The 22014-nt window shown below is 43.8% G+C and overlaps 5 protein-coding genes across 5 annotated transcripts; all 5 read right to left on the bottom strand.

Moving 5' to 3' along the window:
* Nucleotides 1-1351: 1351 nt before the first annotated feature.
* H4C2 (H4 clustered histone 2) lies at nt 1352-1686 on the bottom strand. The gene has a single exon (XM_024752019.1). It carries the CDS (start codon nt 1684-1686, stop codon nt 1375-1377), a length of 312 nt encoding a protein of 103 aa, XP_024607787.1. The 3' UTR covers nt 1352-1374.
* A 3657-nt stretch (nt 1687-5343) lies between these two features.
* On the bottom strand, nt 5344-6894 carry LOC112404154 (histone H3.1). Its single transcript, XM_024752006.1, has one exon. The coding sequence runs from the start codon at nt 6506-6508 to the stop codon at nt 6098-6100; it is 411 nt and encodes a 136-aa protein (XP_024607774.1). The 5' UTR covers nt 6509-6894; the 3' UTR covers nt 5344-6097.
* A 770-nt stretch (nt 6895-7664) lies between these two features.
* On the bottom strand, nt 7665-12072 carry LOC112404157 (histone H2A type 1-B/E). Its single transcript, XM_024752009.1, has one exon. It carries the CDS (start codon nt 8088-8090, stop codon nt 7698-7700), a length of 393 nt encoding a protein of 130 aa, XP_024607777.1. The 5' UTR covers nt 8091-12072; the 3' UTR covers nt 7665-7697.
* A 72-nt stretch (nt 12073-12144) lies between these two features.
* Nucleotides 12145-13046, bottom strand: LOC112404164 (histone H2B type 1-B-like). The gene has a single exon (XM_024752015.1). The coding sequence runs from the start codon at nt 12862-12864 to the stop codon at nt 12484-12486; it is 381 nt and encodes a 126-aa protein (XP_024607783.1). The 5' UTR covers nt 12865-13046; the 3' UTR covers nt 12145-12483.
* Nucleotides 13047-17390: 4344 nt separating this feature from the next.
* On the bottom strand, nt 17391-20428 carry H1-2 (H1.2 linker histone, cluster member). The gene has a single exon (XM_024752004.1). It carries the CDS (start codon nt 20383-20385, stop codon nt 19744-19746), a length of 642 nt encoding a protein of 213 aa, XP_024607772.1. The 5' UTR covers nt 20386-20428; the 3' UTR covers nt 17391-19743.
* Between the last annotated feature and the right edge of the window lie 1586 nt (nt 20429-22014).

Below are 22014 nucleotides of genomic sequence, written 5' to 3' on the forward strand. Positions count from 1 at the left end.
TACCATTACAAACAATGTGCTGCATTAAACCACGTTTAAGTTCTTAGTGATCTCATCCAGTCTCACCGTTTGTATGTTGATGAGTCCCCAAATTTTTATCTAGTCCAGACCTCTCACCTGAACTTTAGAATCTCGCTTTCCCAACCACCTAGTCAGGTGTCAAGAGAGAGACATTAGCAGAGTAACGAGGCAGCAAAGTGTTTTCTAAAGCAGCCATCAGTACACGCTTTTCAAACATTAAATCAAAGATGCTGATTATTGTTAGCTGGTTTATCAATTTGAGGACATACTTTAAAAAACCTTTTATAATAACATAGTCATGTTTGAAAGTTTCATTAAAAAAAAATACAGTTTACTGCAGACAGAGGAAAGAGATGAGCTGGAAGGAAGGTGAAGGTGCAAGAGAGCCACTTAACCACAAAGGAGGGAGCTTCTCCCTTACAACCTCAAAGGCCCTGACAGAGGCCTAGGGATTCAGAACAGACTCCCTTAGTCTAGTAAATGGGAATTTACAAACTCTGCTTAGCTAGAGGCTTAGGGAGGGCCCCCAGCCTGAGGATGTAAATCAGCAATACCGAGGCATTTTTAAACCCGAGATCACTGGCTTTACGGGGGGTGACGACACTCAGCATGATGCCTGGCTCAAACTCTAGAGGTACCTGAGGCCAAGGTCTGGGGCGCGACCCAGCGGAGGACGGGGAGGTGCTGGGAATGGAGAGATCACAGAAGGCAGATCTTTCCTGACTTTGCTAAAGGCAAATACACTAGGAACTACCAGCTGGCGTATTGCTCGCAATGCATTTTAATTGATCCGGCTTCTGACTTCTCGTGAGCGAAGCGGCACCCTCGCAGGTTCTGGCAATTTGTACAAATATTTACTGAACCCTCCCAGGACCAAAAACAAGATCGGCGGCGACTCAGTAATGCCCGCTTCCCAAGAAAGAAACCGCCTCCTCGACGAAACTCCGGCTGGCAGTTGTCGCTCCTTTTACAGACGATGTGGGGTAGGCAGGATCCCTCCCACTAGAAAAAGCCGGGGACGCCGGGCCATAAGTCCTTCATTGAGGTTACCGGGACTTCCAGACCCCTCTCATTAGCTTTCCTTAGTCCAGTGTTAGCCCCACCCACAAGCGAGCCCTTGCAGCCTGATTAGGCAAAGGTACCCCTACTCTTAGCAGGTACCCAAAGATTGGCTGATGGACACCGGCAGTGAAAGCGAACCGTTTGGCCTGTAGATAAGGCCACGTTAGCCTTAAAACAGAACTTTTTTTCCAACAGATAGGTTTTGAACACGGAAGTCGCGTACAGCTCTTCCTGAGCGGAGGTGGGCGGCCCTGAAAAGGGCCTTTAAAAAAAAATGTATAGAATGAGACTTTAGCCCCCGAAGCCATAAAGAGTGCGTCCCTGGCGCTTGAGCGCGTAGACCACGTCCATGGCGGTGACAGTCTTGCGCTTGGCGTGCTCGGTGTAGGTGACGGCGTCCCGGATCACGTTCTCCAGGAATACCTTCAACACCCCGCGGGTCTCTTCGTAGATGAGGCCGGAGATGCGCTTCACACCGCCACGCCGGGCCAGGCGACGGATAGCTGGCTTGGTGATGCCCTGGATGTTGTCGCGCAGAACCTTGCGGTGGCGCTTAGCGCCTCCCTTACCCAGACCCTTGCCGCCTTTGCCGCGTCCAGACATGATTGTCTAAATTACCGCAAACGTACAGGATGCAACAGGTTACTGCTTGGTCAAGAGTAATTATAAGCTAGAGTCGGACCTCGTTGAGAACTGAAAGCGCAGGCGGGAAGAGGCACTGACAGCGCCCCTTTGGCTCCGCCCCTCTCGGCAGTGATCCAATGACTATGTGGGAGAGAGAAGCTAGTAAAGAGGTTCACTTTTAAACTCTGGATTGTTTTGCTCCCTTTGCTCTGCATCTGAGGCTGTTTATTTCTTCGGCTGAGAATTCTAGTGGAGGCTTATACAGTACTTTATGGCAAATACTGTACTTTCTCATTCAGGAGGAAGTGATTGTTAGTTGCTAAGGGTAGCAGAATATGACTCCCCATTCCCCCGCTCCCATATGCTTCTTTGGCAGAAGGAGTATTTTTGAGTTGATTATTTTTTTAAAAACACCATACACAAAAACATTTCTAAAAACAGTAGAATTTACTCTTTTGTAAGGGACATTTACATTTATAAAGGGAATTTTAAATTGTGTCTTTTTCTCTGTACCAGGAAGAGAAGGATGACTAAATCACTAGAGAATCTCATCAATGAGGAGGCACTAGAATTAATTCTGTATAACAAACTTACCCTCGTTGTTCCTTTTTCTGGTAACCTCTCATAACTGGCTCCCACCCACTTCTTAGCTGAAGATGGTATTTAAGGTGGTGGCTTGGGTCAATATTGGGAGTTTACTCAGTTTTTCTAGGTGTTTCTCAAGCCTACGTTAGGTATACATGTTATTAAGCTTCTGTTTGCTTTTCTCTTGTTAATCTACCTTTTATACAGCGGTTCTCAGCCAAGAACTTAGAAGGGTAGAAGGAAAGTTATTTTCCCTCCCTTATAGGTATGTTGATTATTTTGAGCTGTAGCAGAACAGCAAATGCAGAGGGAAGATTTCTCTGAACTCCCATTATCTGCCTAAAGACAGATCCTCCAAAAGGAACTCAACTGTCATAAATCCCTTCCCAAGGAGTTTCATTAACTAGGGAAGAGTGACACTTTTCTGAGGAAAGGACACTAAAAATTGACACCACACCCAGACAAACCTTGGCACAAACTATTGTCCACAAAAATTAATTGTCAATCTAAGAAAGAAATAGAGGATTTTATTAGAGCCAACCTGAGGATTATAACCTGGGAGACAGTCTTTCAGAACACTCTGAGGACTGTTCTGCTTGTCAGAGGTCAAAGCACAGTTATATAAGTTTTTGAGACAAAGAATCATATATCAAAGTTACATATTGAATCTACATAGTCCAGACCTTCGTGAGTAGTGGGGCATCACAATCCCTTACAGGACTGAGAAAGGAATGTTATCCCCTAAGGAGTTACCTGGCTGGAACCAGGAGAAAATTGCTCTTTTCAACGAAGCAGGCATTCCTGTGTCTTCTAAGGAAGTCTGGTCAATCTGTAATGTGCACATTGCACCCTAAAGAGGGGTAGGGGCCCAAATAAGCAGAGAGAAAATTTTATGTTTAGAAATTTTCTTGTCCTGCCTTAAACATAATTTTATTTTATCCTGTCATACCTCTCCCATCTATTCTTCTAAGGGCCCAATCATCTTTCCTAAAAATTATTTACTCTCCCCTAAGAGGCCTATATACACACCACCCCCCAACCCCTCTTCCCTATTAAGATGGTGTTTAAGTCTGAATTTTAAGCCACCTTGAGGAGTTACTCATTTTTCCCTGGGTATCTCCCACATATACATGAGGGCTTCCGTTTTGTTTTTCTCTTGTTAATCTGTCTTTTATTTCAGGGGTCTCACAGAGGGAAAATTATTTTTCCTTCCCTACAGCTGTGTGACCTTTAACCTTGCCTTTGTTTTCTTTATCTGTAAAACTGGGTAATGATAACACTGATGGAACTCTAGTGAAGATTTAATTTAGCTATCGTAAGCAAAGCATTGGAACAGAGATTGGCCCATGAAGTCCTATATAAACGTGACTTGTTTTCGGTTGGTATTATTTCTTAAAGAATCTTCCTGGACTTGAGATATTGCCCTGAGGTCTCATCTTTACTCCTAACACAGTATCAATCACACAAATATGCATTTACTCATGAGGATTGTTTTTTTTTAAATCACAGCATCTAATAAAGCACAAAGTATCAAAGCATTGTTTTGTCTTTCATACGACATGTTAAACATGGTGGGTCCAAATATGTTCCTTTGGGACCTCTCCCAAGGTACACTGACAATCTCAGGCTTCTAGCTTTCCTGCAGCCAAGCCTGGGGTGCTGTTCAAATCTCCTTACCAGTTTCCCACTATTGTGTTAAATCTCTTGAAAACACTCATTGAGCAGTAACTCACTTCTACTGGGACAACTGGAAAGGCTACTACTAAATTTTTAAGTCTGAAAGATTTACCCTGACCTTGACTTCCTCCTCCTTTCCTTTGAGAGACTTTATAACAAACCAAAACTCATTCTAGACTCCAAGAGCATTAGCTGTAAACTTCAACCTGTGGTGTAACATCACTCTGTGGGCCTGGGTAAGAAAAACCCTTTCTGACTGAAGACCTTGCAGCAGCCATTTAAAAGATACAATCTGTACATTAAACACCCCCTTTTGTCTTCAGCCTGACCTTAGTCACTCCCCTAATATAAAATAATAGATGCTTAATGCAATGATATTAAAATGCTGGCACCATCCCCCTGCTCAAAGTGTTCAGTAAATTTTCTTTCACAAATTTGATTTTCTTCCACGTTTGATTTTAAAATGTCTGAATTTTATTTCTAAACTGAGCAGAATCTATGCAAGTAAGTAATGCCAAGTAAAAAGGAAATTTAGAAGCTAAAGTTTGTCTTTATTTCAAATTTCGAAAAATCCTAGAGTATGAGAGAAAATGATGCACAGTTCAGGAAAATTAATGCATTTATATGATGCTATGTGTCCCAAACTTGATGCATATTATTCTAATAACAACCCTACGAAGTGGGTAGTGTTACCCCCATTTTTTCTGATGGTGGAGAAATTGATTTGTCTAAGATGACACATGAAGTAGTAAAGCTGGGATACGAACCCGGGTAAGCTAGCATCCAGATGCTGCCAGCTTGCAGAGTATACCCTAGAAAAATTAACAAGGTTATGAATTGTAAGACTGTGTCAACCTTTTTTCCCTAGATACTGCACAGTTGTTCTGTTGAGGGGCTCAAGTAAATGAAGACCAAATCCATGTTCCTTGGCTAGGAAGGGGAAGGATCAGCCGGTCCCAGCCATTGTCCCCTGCCTATCTGATCCTCAGAGAGCAATGGGCACTTTTACTTTTTAAAGGCTATCGTATCAGGCCCTGTACATAAAACACTTTCCCCAAGATACATAAAATATTAAAGGAAAAAGTCAAACAGTGTACATAAGAGCCAGCACAGCAATAAACAAGAAAAACCAAGATACCTGGACTTCAGCAGGGGCCAAAAGCTGAGGGGCAAAATCACCTTGGTTTAAGCCAAGGGCATTGGTGCCTCTGACAGACCTCTTATACGGGTAACAAAGATCTGTGCCAGGCAAAGGCTTATACTAGTCTGGAAAAAATAAAATGTTAAAATAAAACAATATACAGAGAGAAATATCTTTGTCATTAAAAAAAATACATTATTTTGTAAACCAAAAGTTTTTATTGAAACCCTGAAATGTAAATAAATCCAAGTGAACAACAACACCCATTACTGTGTATCTTGTGGGTTTTGTTTTAGGTGGGAGTTGGGCAAATTATTTGAGCAAGGTGAATCAATTCTCATCTCAGAGGTAGGCAGACTACTAGGAATAGGGTATGGAAAAAACTGAAGCAAAGCCTTCAGAATTGGTGGCTGCCATGTTTTTCAGCATTCCGTATTTTATAGTTTGTAAAATATAGTGTAAAAGCTACACAATAAAATGGTTATTTTTCTTCTCACATTTGGTCACTATCCCATGTGTCACTTTTCACCCAGTACTGAACCCCCAAGCCGAAAAAACGTAAAAGCAAGATCACCGAGTCAAATGGCTAAAGTCCTATATTTGAGTTAACAACTACAGCAAAGAACTGTGAAAAAATTGTACAGCATAGCATACCATGGTACATAGCCCTAGAAGAGACAAAAGCAATGTGAGATAAAGCAATACAATCAACTGGAGTATTTACAAGCAGGGCCATAATTAAATAAGGTTTGATAAACTATGCTTGGATGGCTACCTGTTAAGGAAATATGGTTAGACCCTCACCTCACAACTCCAGGAATGTCTGGCTGTGGCAGAAGGAGTTGGGACGGGAAGAATTCTACCCTAACCCACCCTTGTTAAGGGGATAATTTTACTTCCTCACGGTACAGCTCTTCAAAATGAAGTTGTAGGTGGCTCTGAAAAGAGCCTTTGGGTCTAAGATTGGCACTTAATGGAAAAACAAGTTTACGCCCTTTCACCACGGATGCGACGGGCAAGCTGGATGTCCTTGGGCATGATAGTGACGCGCTTGGCGTGGATAGCACACAGGTTGGTGTCCTCAAAAAGCCCCACCAGATAGGCCTCGCACGCCTCCTGCAGCGCCATCACGGCCGAGCTCTGGAAGCGCAGGTCGGTCTTGAAGTCCTGCGCGATCTCGCGCACCAGGCGCTGGAACGGCAGCTTACGGATCAGCAGCTCTGTGGACTTCTGGTAGCGGCGGATCTCGCGCAGGGCCACCGTGCCGGGCCGGTAGCGATGCGGCTTCTTCACGCCGCCCGTGGCCGGTGCGCTCTTCCGGGCTGCCTTAGTGGCCAACTGCTTGCGCGGCGCCTTGCCGCCGGTAGACTTGCGAGCGGTCTGCTTAGTGCGAGCCATGACATAAACCTCACGACGAGTGTTCTCCCAAATGCCAAGGAAAAGCACTCAGCCGTCCTTCTTTTATACAGCCAGGCCACCAACTATTGGACCCAAGAACATTCGAAAGTACCCGCGCCCTCCTCTGATTGGTCCATTTCTGTGCCTGGCCCCGGAAGAATTAAGAACTGCTTTCGGGTTGGTGAATGAACCCTAAACCCTGCCCTTTAACTATAGCGACTCCGACGCCCTGATGTCATTTTATTTACGCTTTCGCTTCCAGAACGTACAGCAAAGTTACACAAAGCAACGCGGGCACCGCCAACGGATTGATTTTTTGTGTAATTTTTTTTTTTTTTTTTTCCGGTACTCGGGCTTCTCACTGTTGTGGCCTCTCCCGTTGCGGAGCACAGGCTCCGGACGCGCAGGCTCAGCGGCGATGGCTCACGGGCCCAGCCGCTCCGCGGCATGTGGGATCCTGGCGGATCGGGGCACGAACCCGTGTCCCCTGCATCGGCAGGCGGACTCTCAACCACTGCGCCACCAGGGAAACCCTCTTTTTTCTTTTTTTTAAAGTACAATCACCAAAGATATTTTGGAAGTGCTTAGAAAAATTAGATGGGCTGCCATCTAAAATGATACTCAGATTTTCCAGAGTCTGGCACAAACATTGTGGAGTCAGGAAGATGTTTCTGACACGAGCGCTAAGTACCAAGGATCTGTAATTTACTCAATCCCTTCAGGAAATGTGTAATGTTTTTATAACGTTGAATAGATGCAGAGGTTTGGGGTGTTCGAGTCAACAAAAAATGTTGAAGGTTAATTTTAGATACAGCGCTTTTCACTATACTGAAAGTGAGTATACTTTCCTCACTCCAGTGCGAAAAACTTTACAAAAGTCACCGCTGGAACAAAGAGGATAGTAGTTTGACTATAAACTGATTCACCTGTAGTTAATCCGGTCAATTTAAACTCGTGTGGCTTTCCTCAGTCATTTCGCACATACTCTCTACTGACTTCCCTCGGGACACTCACTTATGAGCTGTGATTTTTCACCTGATGTCACAACCCTCATATGGGCAGAACTGAAAAGCATGACAGCTCTTTAAACGAAAAAGGTGGGTGGCTCTGATAAGAGCCTTTGTAAGTTGCCTTTTTTTTTCTTTTGGATAATGAAAAGCAAAATTGCCGTGCAAAAGTAATAAACACTTTACTTGCCCTTGGCCTTGTGGTGGCTCTCAGTCTTTTTGGGGAGCAGTACCGCCTGGATGTTGGGCAGGACACCGCCCTGAGCTATGGTCACGCGCCCCAGCAACTTGTTAAGCTCCTCGTCGTTGCGGATGGCCAGCTGCAGGTGGCGCGGAATGATGCGCGTCTTCTTGTTATCGCGGGCCGCGTTGCCCGCCAGCTCCAGGATCTCAGCCGTTAGGTACTCCAGCACCGCCGCCAAGTACACCGGCGCCCCGGCACCGACACGCTCGGAGTAGTTACCCTTGCGGAGCAGGCGGTGCACCCGGCCTACAGGGAACTGGAGCCCAGCTCGCGAGGAGCGGGTCTTAGCCTTAGCACGAGCCTTACCACCCTGTTTACCACGACCAGACATAACTAACAGACCTCAACTTAAAAGCCTTCAAAATAAAAAGCAAACAATAAACAACACAGCGGCGAGAGCAATATTTATACTAACCAGAGGTAGGCTTGTGCTATTCTCCCATTGGCTACTATTTAAGAACCAATGGGAAATCAGAACCTGCATCCTTCATTTGCATACAAGGCTTCCGTCTAGTGTGAGTTTTCTGTTTGCTCCAATCTCTTACAGTCTGGTGGGCTTTTAATACTGTTAATAATGGAGTCTATTTGGTTTTTTCAAAGCACTGTTCTTAAATGCAATCAGAAGCAGGAGTGATTATTCTTATTGTTCTGACCTTTTGCTATTGAAATTGTGACTCATGATTTTTGGAAAGGAATAAACGCAGCACAATTTAGAAACAATATTTAAGAGGTAGGTACTTCTATGCCCAGTGTTACTTTAACTCTTCTAACTCTTTAACTCTTTTGACAGGAAAGAGGGAGAAGAGGGAACAAAAAATTTTTTGTCCCGGCCCAAGTCTTAAACTATCTGAACAATGAAAACTGAAGGCAAGAACTGGATGATCCAGCAAGTCTTCCGTTTCATTCATAGCTTGCCTATGAAGCCTTCCAGGATCACCTGGGAGGTATGTAGAGTGAGTACCGTCCTCATTTTAGAGATTGCGAAACTGAGAGACCCAGTTTGTTTGCCTTTGCCAAGGTTAATGGGACCAAGGACAACAAACTCCTGTCTGAAAAACTTTGTCGTCGTTCCGCAGTGCTACTCTCAACCTTCCTACCCTCCCTCTTTTCTCACTTGGCTGCCACACACAAGATTCTAATTACTTTAGAAAACTCCTCCATCATTCTCCATAGCGTACTGAACTTCTTGCAGTTAGAGTGAAAATTTTGCAGCACATAAGGACTCCTAAGAAATGAGAGAGAACAAACACACTACAGCACATAAATACTCAAAATGAGATTACAGTATATTACTCTAAAACTATATTAATATTACTACAGGGTGTTTGGTCTTACGATCTCATGTTGAGGAATATAAAATTAAGATAAATTACCGAGGGAGATCTTGCCGTTTTTTCTTTTAATGGTCCATGAAATAGTAATACATGGGGCCCAGATGGAGGCGGATTACTATTACAGGAATTTTTGAGGACTCCAGCCTAAAAGTCTACTAACTAACAGGATGGTAAAAGGAACAAGAGCCTGGGTGTGAGAAAATTACTTCTAAACCAACTCGGTCAGAGAACGATATTTTGATCCAGGCAATCAAGCAGGAGAGTAAAGATGCTCATTTCCTGTTTCTTTTTTACCTTCTCTCAAGTCTTTTGACTCCTATGACGTTTTCTCTTAACAATATTCACTTCCTTTTTATTATTTATTATTATCTTCACCATGGACAACAGCAGTATACATCAACACTGGCCCAAGTGTCTGAAATGTTTCAAAACCCGTGATGCAGATGTAAAAAGGTATCTCAGATGCTGCCTTGAAGACTTCATACTCTCTTTAGAAAAGGGCAGGGGGCGGGGAGCTGGGGGGTTGTATACCTGAAGTTTAAATAGTACAGCATTTTTTGCATCCAAAACTGAAGGTTTTAAGCAATAAATATTATAAGAGCACATGGAGAAGAGTAATCACTGTGAATTAGAAGGGTTAACAACTCGAAAGAGATGTACATTTAGCATTTATTCAACATAAATAAATAGTGCCAGAGTGTTCTAGGTGATGGCATGGTGTGCCCTTGGGGTCGCTGGGGAGGAAAAAATTTTCCTCTACCCTTCTAGGTTCTTCTGGCTGGTCTAAGAATTAAATTGACATGAGACAAATTAACAGGAAAAAGTTAAATTTCATTTCATTTGTGGGTCGGACACAGTAAGAAAAGTGAGACCCAAGGACAAATTAGGCAGTTGAGGCTTATGCCATCTGAGAGAAGAGGTTACGGGCTTGGGACTTCAAAGGGTAGGAAGGCAATCCACAGGAAGATGAAAAAAAGAAAATGTTTTGTGAACAAATGTTTGCTGGGCCAAACAGAAACAATGGCACCCAGAAAAAAATTTTAATGAACAGTCTTTGCTAGGTTCCCCCCTGTCTGCACACCTCGTTCAAATTATACTGTAGTTATCTAGGGTGAGACCTGCCTTCCTGGAACAGGTTCTGTATCTAAAATTCTTTTAGGCATTTAGGGGGAAGGTCAGAGTTTCTTCTTGCATCTTTTGGGCCTTGATTGCTTTCAGCTCTAAATTCTCTGCATGCCAAAGTGGCACATCTTGGGAAGGCCTGCCCTGAAACCCATCACTGCCATATAAGTTTAATTATTAGACCAACCGAAGAAAATTGTTCCCCCTCCTACAGAGGCCACATGGGGATCCTGGACTTCCACCCCCCTACCCAGCAATAATGAGGCCCCTCTTCCCTGTCAAACAGGCTGAGCAAGAAACTTGGATGCCACTCCCACCTGACAATGAGGCAGTGCCCCTCTTTCTACCCCAGGCGGGAAGGGGGCTGGGAAGGAGGGGGAGGTCTCTTAAAACCATAAATTTAAATAAGATCTAGAGTCTCATAACAATACCCAAAATGCCCAGGCTAAGTTTATTTTAAAAAAAGATCACTGTCATACCAAAGCCTCCATTTGAGTGAATAAAGATAATATATATTAAGACCAAGAGACACATATGTTAGAATTCTCCAACTAGGATTCTAAACCAGCCATCATAAAAACACTTAAATGAGCAAAGTTGGTGCCTCATCGGAATCAGCTGGGGAGACGTATGAATTTTATTTCTGGCTTCTCACAATTCCCCACATAGTTTTGGAGTCTAGCCCTGAGTCCAGGAATCTGATTTTTAATTTCCTTTTTGCTTGTTAAAGATCAGCCAGGTATCAGTATAGATGTCAAAAGGGCCTAGCTTTGAGTTTAGGGGACCCAGGTTTTGGTTTGGGCTTCTTATTTAAGGGTATAGTTTTAGGTAAAATATCAACTATTAGGAAGAAGCGGGAGAGAGGAGAGAAGATAGAAACAAGCAAGTAGGCAAATATTATGAAAGACAAGATGGGGAAAAAATAATTCTTATCTCAGGACATCATTTTGAAGAGGCTGAGATATTATTTCCCAGATCTCACTCCTCCAGGGGGTGATTCTTAAACTGCAGCTTGAGTTCAATGTTTTTTTTTACGGGGTGGGGGGGTAGTTATAATCTAAAAAACAAAAATTTTAACTTCTAAGACAAGCTTCTCTTTCACAACTATGTTTTCTGTACGCTGAGATAAATGCTCATATAGCGGTCAGCTGATTTGTGTGGGAGCTGGGAAAAGATCATTTAAATTTAAATTTTCTTTTAAAAGTGGTCCTTTTTGAGAAATTCTACTTCAAGTTTTACTTCTTCATCCAGACACACTGTTGTATGTCACCTACCTACGGTGCTCATAAACCAAAGGAAAAGACTTTTCCCAACCTTTTTAATAGGCAGTCAACTGCTGCCCCTTTTCCCGGCTCTTTCCCCTCCCCCAGCCCCAGGCCTAGCCCAGCCGTAACTGACTCCTTTTCCTCAACCAAGGCCCTTCCTATCGGGATTATTTTTGGAGTCGCGGGTATTTTGAAAAAGGTTTCCAAGAAAAATCAGCACATTTTCCTCTCCAACTGGGGCCCTCCCGGTCTGCGACGAGGTGACACCAGATGGGGAGGGCGGGAAATTCAAATCCTTTGTCCCTCCTCGAGCTGGAGTGCCACCCTTTCAAGTTCTTCTAGTGGCATCCCTGAACGGTAAGTGACCCAAGAAACGGGAGCCCAGATTTCAGGAATGAAAGAAAAATTGCAACGGCTTTATATTGGCTGTTGCCATCAGTAAACAATTCTAACGCGAAATTAGAAAATCTCACTTCAACCATGTGAAGAGAGCTTGAGGTAGTACCCTATAGAAGTGCCCACAGCTTGTTAAAGGAACAACAATTTTGCGTACTGTTTCTACAATCCCAGGGGAGTTCAGGCTCCCGGAGAAAATGCCACTACCTGCCCTCTGTTCCGTCGGGACTGAAATCCCCTAACCGCTTCCTTACCAAGGAGGGACATTCCCATCACCATTAGAAATTTCAGGAGGCTTTGTAGAAAGGAGTGAACACTTCCAACAGCTTAATAAGCATCTGGAAGTTTAATCCTTGGGGAAAAGATGAGTTTTTTTGGGTAATGCGACACAGTAACTCGTGTTTTAAAGCCGATAAACCTTCCAAGTCGCTTGGGGCTCTGGCTCCAAAACTGCTTCAACTATCAACACCAAGGGAAAAAAAACCTTAAAGTAAATGTAACCAGTAGAGAATTGCATTCATCATCAAAAAAACGGAAGTTTCAGCTCTTCTTCGACAAGGTGGGTGGCTCTGAAAAGAGCCTTTGGATTAAGTGCCTATACAAGCACTTACTTGGAGCTGGTGTACTTGGTAACGGCCTTAGTGCCCTCGGAAACAGCATGCTTGGCCAGCTCCCCAGGGAGCAGTAGGCGCACAGCCGTCTGGATCTCCCTAGATGTGATCGTGGAGCGCTTGTTGTAATGCGCCAAGCGCGACGCCTCACCCGCGATGCGCTCAAAGATGTCGTTGACGAACGAGTTCATGATACCCATGGCCTTGGATGAGATGCCGGTGTCTGGATGGACCTGCTTCAAAACTTTGTATACGTAAATGGAGTAGCTCTCTTTACGACTACGCTTGCGTTTCTTCCCGTCTTTCTTCTGCGCCTTAGTGATGGTCTTCTTAGAACCCTTTTTAGGGGCCGGAGCAGATTTAGATGGCTCTGGCATAGTTCTTCCGAAGAGCTGTAGTAAACGTTAAATCGCCTTCTCCACAACTAAAACTAGTAGTGTGAAGAGTTCAGAACCCATGTATTTATAGTCGTTCAACGCAAATGAACAATGAAGAAGCCTCACTTTTGATTGGATAAGAGTAGTACAGGTTCACTAAGGGCGGGAGGGGCGTGGTTTATGCAAATGAAGGATACACAATTTGTTTTTCTATTGGATAGAAAAACAGCATACTTTTGACCAATCGGATAGCTTGCTGGGGCATCCCTGTACTGTCTGTAAAATGATTTGTTCATATGTCATCCAGCGTTTATTCCTTTCGCTCACAATGTTTGTTGTTAAATTGTATAAGGTAATTACGTCTGGACGTGGTGAATAAGTAGGCAAGATTCGAGCTAAAGCTAAAACTCGATCTTCTCCAGCTGGTTTGCAGTTCCCAGTAGGCCGCGTACACTGGTTGCTCCGTAAGGGCAATTACTCCAAACGGGTCGGTGTCGGGGCCCCCGTGTACCTGACGGCCGAGATTTTGGAGCTGGCGGGCAGCCCGACCCGCGACAAGACGCGGGTCATTCCGCGCCAACTGCAGCTGGCCATCTGTAATGAGGAGGAGTTCAACAAGCTGCTCGGTAAAGTCACCATCGCTCAGGGCGGCGTTCTGCCCAACATCCAGGCTGTGCTGTTGCCCAAGAAGACTGAGAGTCACCGCCAGACCAAGGGCAAGTAAAGCCTAGACAAAACACGAAATTCTTTTTTATAAACTGTCTAGAGGTTCTTTTCAGAGCCATCTACATTTTCATTTAAAAAGCTGGTAGCCAGGTATCTATCTCTGTTTTGTAAAAGACAAAGTGACGTCAAAACACTGACTTCCAGGGAAACTGGACTTCCCACAAGCATTATTTTAGTGCGTGCCGGGTGAAACTTCCGTAGTCAACAAAAGCGTTTCTAAAGAGGAGGCAGAAGCATCGCTCGGGCTTGAGAATAACAAAAAGCAAAGAAATTTTCCTTTTGCCAGTAATAAACCTGTTCGGGCTTTCAAGGTTGTAAATTTAAGCAAAATCTATTTTTTTCTGACGAAAGTTTGGTTGCAGTCCAGTGTGTATCTGTCATCAAATCGGTCTCTACATCTGATTTTTTGAATCATCCACCCAGTGACACTGTCATGTAGTTTCACAAAAGAAAAACTCAGGGTTAGGGGAGCTGTGATGACCAGAGAAAGTGGCAGTCCTGGCGGTTCGAGATTTATTTAAACCTAACCCAGCTGTCTGGGGGAGAAAAAACAATTGTACTCAGTTTAGTGTGTGGACCAGCTGTATTGACAACCCGCGAGCGTGTCAATATTGACACGCTGAGAATATTGAGAATATCAGGGGAACTCATCAGCTGAATCGGAAGTTAACATGGTCCTTAAGTGTCTCGTTATGTACCCTGTAGTTGGCGGCAGGATGAAATAGAACGTATGAAAATTCCTTCAGATCCCAGAGGCAAAAAGGGCACCGGGAATGCGTGGTAAAGTAATTCATCCAATCAGATTCTCTAGTAATTAATTATCCTTCCCGGTCACCTTTCAGCCAATGGTTTCATCGCGCGGTACTTTTGAAAAACTACAAGACCAATCAGAATGCTTCTAACTATATTTAAAGACAACTGCCTAAGCTTGCAACAGGCCAGTGGGTGTGTGGTCAGTCGCTCGTTATGGCTCGCACTAAGCAGACCGCTCGCAAGTCCACCGGCGGCAAGGCGCCGCGCAAACAGCTAGCCACCAAGGCGGCCCGGAAGAGCGCGCCGGCCACGGGCGGCGTGAAGAAGCCGCACCGCTACCGGCCCGGCACGGTGGCACTGCGCGAGATCCGCCGCTACCAGAAGTCCACGGAGCTGCTGATCCGCAAGCTGCCGTTCCAGCGCCTGGTGCGCGAGATCGCGCAGGACTTCAAGACCGACCTGCGCTTCCAGAGCTCGGCCGTGATGGCGCTGCAGGAGGCGTGCGAGGCCTACCTGGTGGGGCTCTTCGAGGACACCAACCTGTGTGCCATCCACGCCAAGCGCGTCACTATCATGCCCAAGGACATCCAGCTTGCCCGCCGCATCCGCGGAGAGAGAGCCTAAAGAAAGTTATCTTCCTAATTGAAAAAAGGCTCTTTTAAGAGCCACCCACAATTTTACTTAAAGGCGGTTGTGACATGATTGCTGAGGCGTTAGAAATCACTAATAGTGGAAAGCGTATAGTAAAAATTCAAGTAAGGGATTTTAGTATACATAAAAACCAAAGTAAGCCTTTATTCGGGTCAGAGGTATTCAGGGAATTATCTCTGATAATTAAAATACTGTCTTAAGGTCAGTTGGTCTACCTAAACTGGAATTGTAGCTCAGGCAATAGGAACTGACCTCAGTACTCACCAGCAGAGATCCACTAAATTTATGTAACCTTTAAGATTTGCCTATGCATCTTAAAATCAAGGGGGTTTGAGATACTGAAGGGTACCAACTGTAGAGCTTTTTTTACCCATGCCTCCTTGTAATACAAAGAACATTTACTTAAATGTTAATTTTTTACAAAAAGTTTCCACATATTGATGCACAATGTAACTGATGGAGCAGATGGTTTTCTGAGGCTTAACGCTTACACAACGCGGTGACTTAAAACTACAAAATTACAAAGTACATACTGAATATAATGAGAAAATTAACAAATTCCAATTTTACAAAAAAAACCCATAGCTATCACAAAATTCAGAAAAATAGCACATTAAGTTGAATACACACTGCAATGCTTTATTTTCCTATATTTTTGACAGCATACTCTGATTCCCTCTTTAAAGGAAAATTGTTTAGTAATATTTTCTATAGAGTGTAGACAGTGGGAAGAGAATTCAGTATTCCCTCTAGGGTGGTTGATCACAATTTGTTTTATTCTATTGATAACTTAGAATTTCAGCTTCAAAGCACTGTAGGTGATGTCAAGTTTTTAGGATTGTTTTCAAATTTGGAAAATCCTGTCAAGCTTTTCATATGTGAATTGTAAAATTTGGAAGAATTCTTCACAGACTAGCTTCTGGCTCTATACATTTCAAATCTCAATTCTCCCCTATGCATTCACTCCCAGTGCTGGGTACATGGATATATGACATCTAGTCCCATATTTTCTTGCCATTAATCCAGGTGAGTTTATCGGTGGGCAGTAGGAGTATTCCTTGAAGCCACTCTTAGATCAGACTGGCTAGCAACAACTGAACTATCAATATATATAAGCACATCTGCACATCACTTTATATATGTCATTAACCCCAAACAAAATATAGATGCAAGTAAATTTTCTCAAGTCCCAAATATTCTCATCAACATCCCAGCATAATCAGACAAAAGGTGAATTGTAACAGAAGAGAAGATTGAATGGAAATAAATGGTTTTTACCAGCTGTGATTAAAATCTGTCAACATTGCAATTTAAAAAAAAAGTATTCTTTAAATGAGGGCAAGTGAACATACTATACTCCCAGGGGCCCCTCCCAGGACCTTGGAAGTACAGGGTCTGACACTTGAGTTTCATTAACTTCAGGGTAAATCTGCTTCTCAGCACAGGCTATGCTTTTCCAAATTACACATGGCCTTCCTTGCCCTCCTACCACTCTGTTATACCACACCTCAGGAAGTGCCCTGTTGAGAAACACTGGTCTCGGATGACTCAGGACTCTGAGATAGAGTCAGCATAATTATAGGATCAGGTCAGCATAATTATTTCCTTGGAAACATCTAGATTCTACTCCAGAGCAAGTATTCTCTTGTGTGTTCCTTTCAGCGTTTACTATAGATCTTTATTGTTCAAGACGGTAGCCAATAGCCATGCGGCTATTGAGCGGTTGAAACATGGCTAGTCCAAATTGAGATGAGCTTAGGTGTAAAAATACATACCAAATTTCAAAGAGTTAGTATGAAAAATAGAACTTTAAATCTCCTTAATATTTTTACCTTAGATGACTTGTTGAAATATTTTATTTTAGTGGGTTAAAATATTATTAAAATAGATTTTACTTGCTTTACTTTTCTAAAATGTGGCTACTAGAAAATTTTTGATTACTTATATGGCTCATACATGGAGGATAATTATACTGGCTCACTGATCAGATATTAACTCATTATGTCCTTAATGTGACCAAGCCTCAGTAATAATGGCACCTACCTCAAGGTGCTGTGACAAGAATGTGTTTGAAAATAAATGAAGAGTGTTCAACAATAGTGCTTGGCACCCTTGTAAATTAGTGCTCAAGAAATGCTAGCTGTCAACACTATTACTGTTACCACTGTGCCCTATATCCCTGTTCCCTTCTGAAATTCTCTAATGATGGAATCACGTCTTGTACTGGACCTGTCCCTCTCTGGCATGGATTTCAACCACAAAGTTACCTTTTACATCTCCCTCAGGCTTAGAAGAAATGATATGTAGAGCACTGCCTAGGGGAAGTAATGGAATATTTAATTTTTCAGCCATGAGAGCACTGTGTATGTACAGAAAAAAAATTTTTTTTACAATAATGCATTTACAAGGAGCCTTTAATTTCTGTGTACACTTCCAACGTACACAAACATTTCATGAATTTTCATCATTATCAGTCAGTTTAGTTTATGCAGTATTCATTGCCACTTTTGGCTAATCCAGCCATGTTTGACCAATTATTTGAGTATATTATTGCTGTTGTCAATATTATTTTATAATAATAAGTGAATACTGAAAATAATATTAATAATGTCAAAATAAAATATAGGTTTTATAAACTAAACAAAATCGTGACAAAGACCTTTTCTTTAAACTAGCTAATTTTTAGAATTGAATGAATGTCTTATTAGACCCAAGCCAGTAAACTATGTGAACAGTTGTGAGGGAATGGAACAAAATTAAAGAACACAGACAAAATTGAGGAAACATTGTTGAAGACTAAAGACTAGGTAAAATTAGAGATTTTAAACAATAACTTAGCTCTCTGTGAATGAACTCTTCCTGAAGCCTTACTAAAGAATGGTTATATTTGTTTTTGAGGAATGTTTTACTTGAAAGCAAAGGACATGTTTCAACTATGCAAATACATTTGCAGGACACATTCAATGATAGGATCAACTGTATATAAACCCAATAAATTTACATCCCAAAGGGCATTCACAAGAGGTTTGAAGAAAAATTAGAGAATCAACTCTCTTTGCTTAGGTTGATTCCTTCCCTGCCTCTTAGAGCTGATGTGAAAATCAAGCAAATGGGTGGAACTGAAATTATTTGAAGGAGAAAGGGAACATAGAAGTACATGGTGCTATTACTATAAGCCCTATCTGTGATTATATTTGGAGTGTCTTTATTAGGTCTCCTGGTTGTTGCAACTTGACCCAACCTGAACTAAGTGGAGAGGCCCCGGTGGCAGGAGTTCAGGTGGCTCAAAGAACCAGGAACTCAGGAGGTGTCAGGAACCCAGATCTTGCAGCACTCTCTGTACACCTCTCATCTCTGCTTTTCTTCACACTTTGGCTCCATTCTACTCTTTTTATCCACTAGATCTCTTGGTTTCTCCTACAAAGTGACTAAGACAAGGAATGAACTCCATGGCCACTACCACTAATGCAGGAAATAACTCAACTCACAGATTCGTCCTTGTGGCAATGGTTGAAGAACTGAGCTGCAGGTCTGCAGAAGCCCCTGACCCGGGAAATTGTCTTGAGAAATTCTCTGCCCACCAGAATAGAAATAGGACGCTGGACTTTCTCTACCCAGGAGGAATGCCATGAATATGAAAGAATCTACATATAATACTGTTAATGAAAACTAAAGCCCTTTACTAGAGACATCACCTCCCCCCCAATACATACACAATTTCCAAAACTTTACCAATATATTTTTTCTCCTTCGCGTAGAAAATGTTGGGTGTTACAAATGTTACAAAAATGCGTTTAAAGCATCTTCGATTTTTTGATGTTAAAGTCCACCTAAAATGAGGATCCTTGACTGGCCAGCCAGGACAAAATGGCCGACCAAAAGTTGTTTTTCATGCGCTCAAATCCGTCACACATTTGTTGAAAGTTACACGATGCGAGGAACAGAAAGATCCCTGGTCCAGCCTTGCCCTGGGTGGAAGAGTCATTGCCACCGCTGTAGCAGTTTTTCAAATGTTCCTTTGCTGCCACAGTCCACAGGAATTAACAAAAGAATGCGAGGCAAGAGCGCCTGCACCCACCCTCCTCCCGGGATCGGATGATACCAACGCCCCCGAGAGCCAACAACTTGACTTTCGAAACATGGAAAATGTTCGAAATACCAGATACATTTCTGTTTCAAGCGAATAGTGCTAACTCAACGGAAGGAAAACAAACATTGGAGACTAAGGATGGAGGCCGGCCACCATCCAATTAAATACAGGGTGAAAATTACGGGCTGGAGAAGTGAGCCAACCCGCGAGCAGGGCGGGACTTTTGAATGAGTTCTTAGCCCAATCGGAATATCCCGTTAAGACTAAGAAACTGGCTGGATTTCTTTGTGGTTATATTTGCTGTTCACAGGAGTGGAGCGGGGCAGGCGGATAGCCCAAGTACGCAAGCCTCCGGACAGCGCTTGTAATTGCTGACCAGGAGACTAACCAAAAGCACCGCAGAGCAAGGAGCAACCCACAGGGATGGGCCCTGCAACCTCACAGCAGTCACCCTGCCAAGCCTTCGCTGCCCATCTTAGGGTAGCGTGAGCAGCCTTCTGCGACGACTCCTGCGCAACCTTGATTTAGATTAAAAGGCGAAAGGGGATATAGGTATACAGAAACAGCAAGTACGGAAGGAGTATACAGGTCTTTTTTTTGAGATCAGTGGTGGCTCTGAAAAGAGCCTTTTTGGGTTTTAGAAGCAGACGATTAACAACCTACTTCTTTTTCGGTGCAGCCTTCTTGGGCTTGGCAACCTTGGGCTTGGCGGCTTTGGTCTTCGCTGCCTTAGCTGCGCTCTTGGCGGCCTTCTTGGGTTTAGCAGCTTTAGCTTTCCTTGGGCTCTTGGCAACTTTCTTGGTCACAGTAGCTGCGGCTGGCTTCTTCGCCTTCTTCGGGGTCTTCTTGGCGGCTTTTTTCGGGGTGGCCGCACCCGTGGCTTTCTTGGGCTTCTTAGCTGCCCCAGCGGCCTTCTTGGGCTTGGCCGCACCTGCCTTCTTAGCCTTAGGCTTGGCTTCCCCAGTGGCCCCTTTCCTGTTGAGCTTAAAGGAGCCGGAAGCACCGGTGCCCTTGGTCTGCACCAGAGTGCCCTTACTCACCAGGCTCCTAAGACCCAGTTTGATGCGGCTATTATTCTTCTCCACATCGTAGCCCGCGGCTGCCAGCGCCTTCTTGAGCGCAGCCAAAGACACACCGCTCCGCTCTTTGGAAGCGGCGACAGCTTTCGTGATGAGCTCGGACACCGGCGGCCCAGACGCCTTCCGGCGCGCCCCGGCCGGCTTCTTGGCCGCCTTTTTCTTAACAGGGGTCTTCTCCGCAGGAGGCGCGGCGGCGGGAGCGGCAGGAGCGGTCTCCGACATGCTGAGTGCTGAAGATCTAGGACTCGGGTACAAGTGGCAAGTCGCCGATGGAACTACGCTTGGGCCGGGCCGCCGTATATATAGAGCGCAGGCGCGCGCTGATTGGTGCTCCGGTCGCCCGCCTGGCTGGCAGGCTCTGAGCCGCCGCGGTGCACCCAAGTTGTGTTTGTTCCACTTCACAAAAGGGGGAAAATATTAAAATACGCAGCACCAAATCACCCGAATTTGGTCGGGAAAGGATCCGAGAAGCCTCAGGCTTCGTGCTCTCCATTTATTTTTTCCGCAACCACAAAGACTACTCGTCCAGTCGTCCCCAACTCCCCCAACTCCTAGGGAAGTCCTGGGCAGTCGGAGACCACTTTCTGTTTTTCTTCTAAATTACCTGTTCGCTCCTTTGCCCCTGAAAGTTCTTTTTCTCAGGGGTGGTTGGGCACATGCTTCCCTTCTTTTAGAGCCAAAAATGAAATGGTTTCCACCTAAATTTTCACCATAATTCTGTTTCTTCGCAAGGGAAGTAACACAGGTCCTCTGTGAATTCTGCGTACAGACCCACAGGAACTGTGGACTGGGACCAGGATTCTGGGGCCAGTCCAAAGCAGTTAGGGCGGGATGGGAGGGGGTTCGTAAGCCTTGGGGGGGGTCCTGGATGATGGGGGGTTAGAGACTTAAATCTTTGATTTGAAGACATTGAAACTATCAAATCCCTCTTTTCATAGATGGGGGCGGGGCACTCTTCTCACTTCTCCAAAGGCGAGAAATTGGGCTGTTTTTTAAAAGCTCTCAGGTTTCCCTCTGGGTTGTGCAAGGCAGGGGGTCTGGCCCTCAAGGATAGGGATAATGAGGGAAGAAAGAAGACCCCCTAAGCCTGCAAATAACCCCCAAATAGACTTGGCAGCTAGGGACGTTTAGATGATCTGTTTTCAAAGAAAACAAGCATTTATTTATTTATTTTTGCATGCTGCAATAAAGAGATGAATTTCAGCACATGAAAATTCTAGGTTACTTCCAGTAACAATATCTAACACATGTCGTGGTACAGGACACTCTCTAACTGGGAACCCAAAGATACAGATGGAAATAAAGCAACTGGCTTCAACAAGATACACTTTTGACTTTTAAGATGAACTATAGATTTGAAACAGAAATGAAACGGCAAAATTTTAACAGAAATAGAGGAAAATTACTAGAACAAATAAATTATTATGCCACTTTTTGCTGATAAGCTCACCTCTTATCCCCTCTAAAGCCAGCCATATGTATTCTATTCTAAAGCCCCCTTTACTACTACTACATCTAGATGAAAATATGTACTAAAGATGTCAGTCTTAGATGTGATAGTCAAAAGGGGTTATACAAATTAAGTTCAGTGATGAATGAAAATGAGGTATCTTCTTTTAGACTAAGGATAACCCCATGGTTTCACTGAATAACATTCATTCAACATTTGGAAGCTATGTGTACTACTGGTCATGTCCTCTGGGAATTAACAGCCTAATAAGATTAGTGATGGATGAATTAGCAACCACAGAAAATCGCTTTAGACCTGTCATCCATCAGTGTGACTTTGGGCATAGGAATTGTAAGAAATCATTGAAAGTGTGTGAACAACTAAAGTACCTTCATCATGCT

The sequence above is a fragment of the Neophocaena asiaeorientalis genome, unplaced genomic scaffold, assembly GCF_003031525.2.
Source record: "Neophocaena asiaeorientalis asiaeorientalis breed wild unplaced genomic scaffold, Neophocaena_asiaeorientalis_V1.1 scaffold165, whole genome shotgun sequence".
NCBI lineage: Eukaryota > Metazoa > Chordata > Mammalia > Artiodactyla > Phocoenidae > Neophocaena > Neophocaena asiaeorientalis.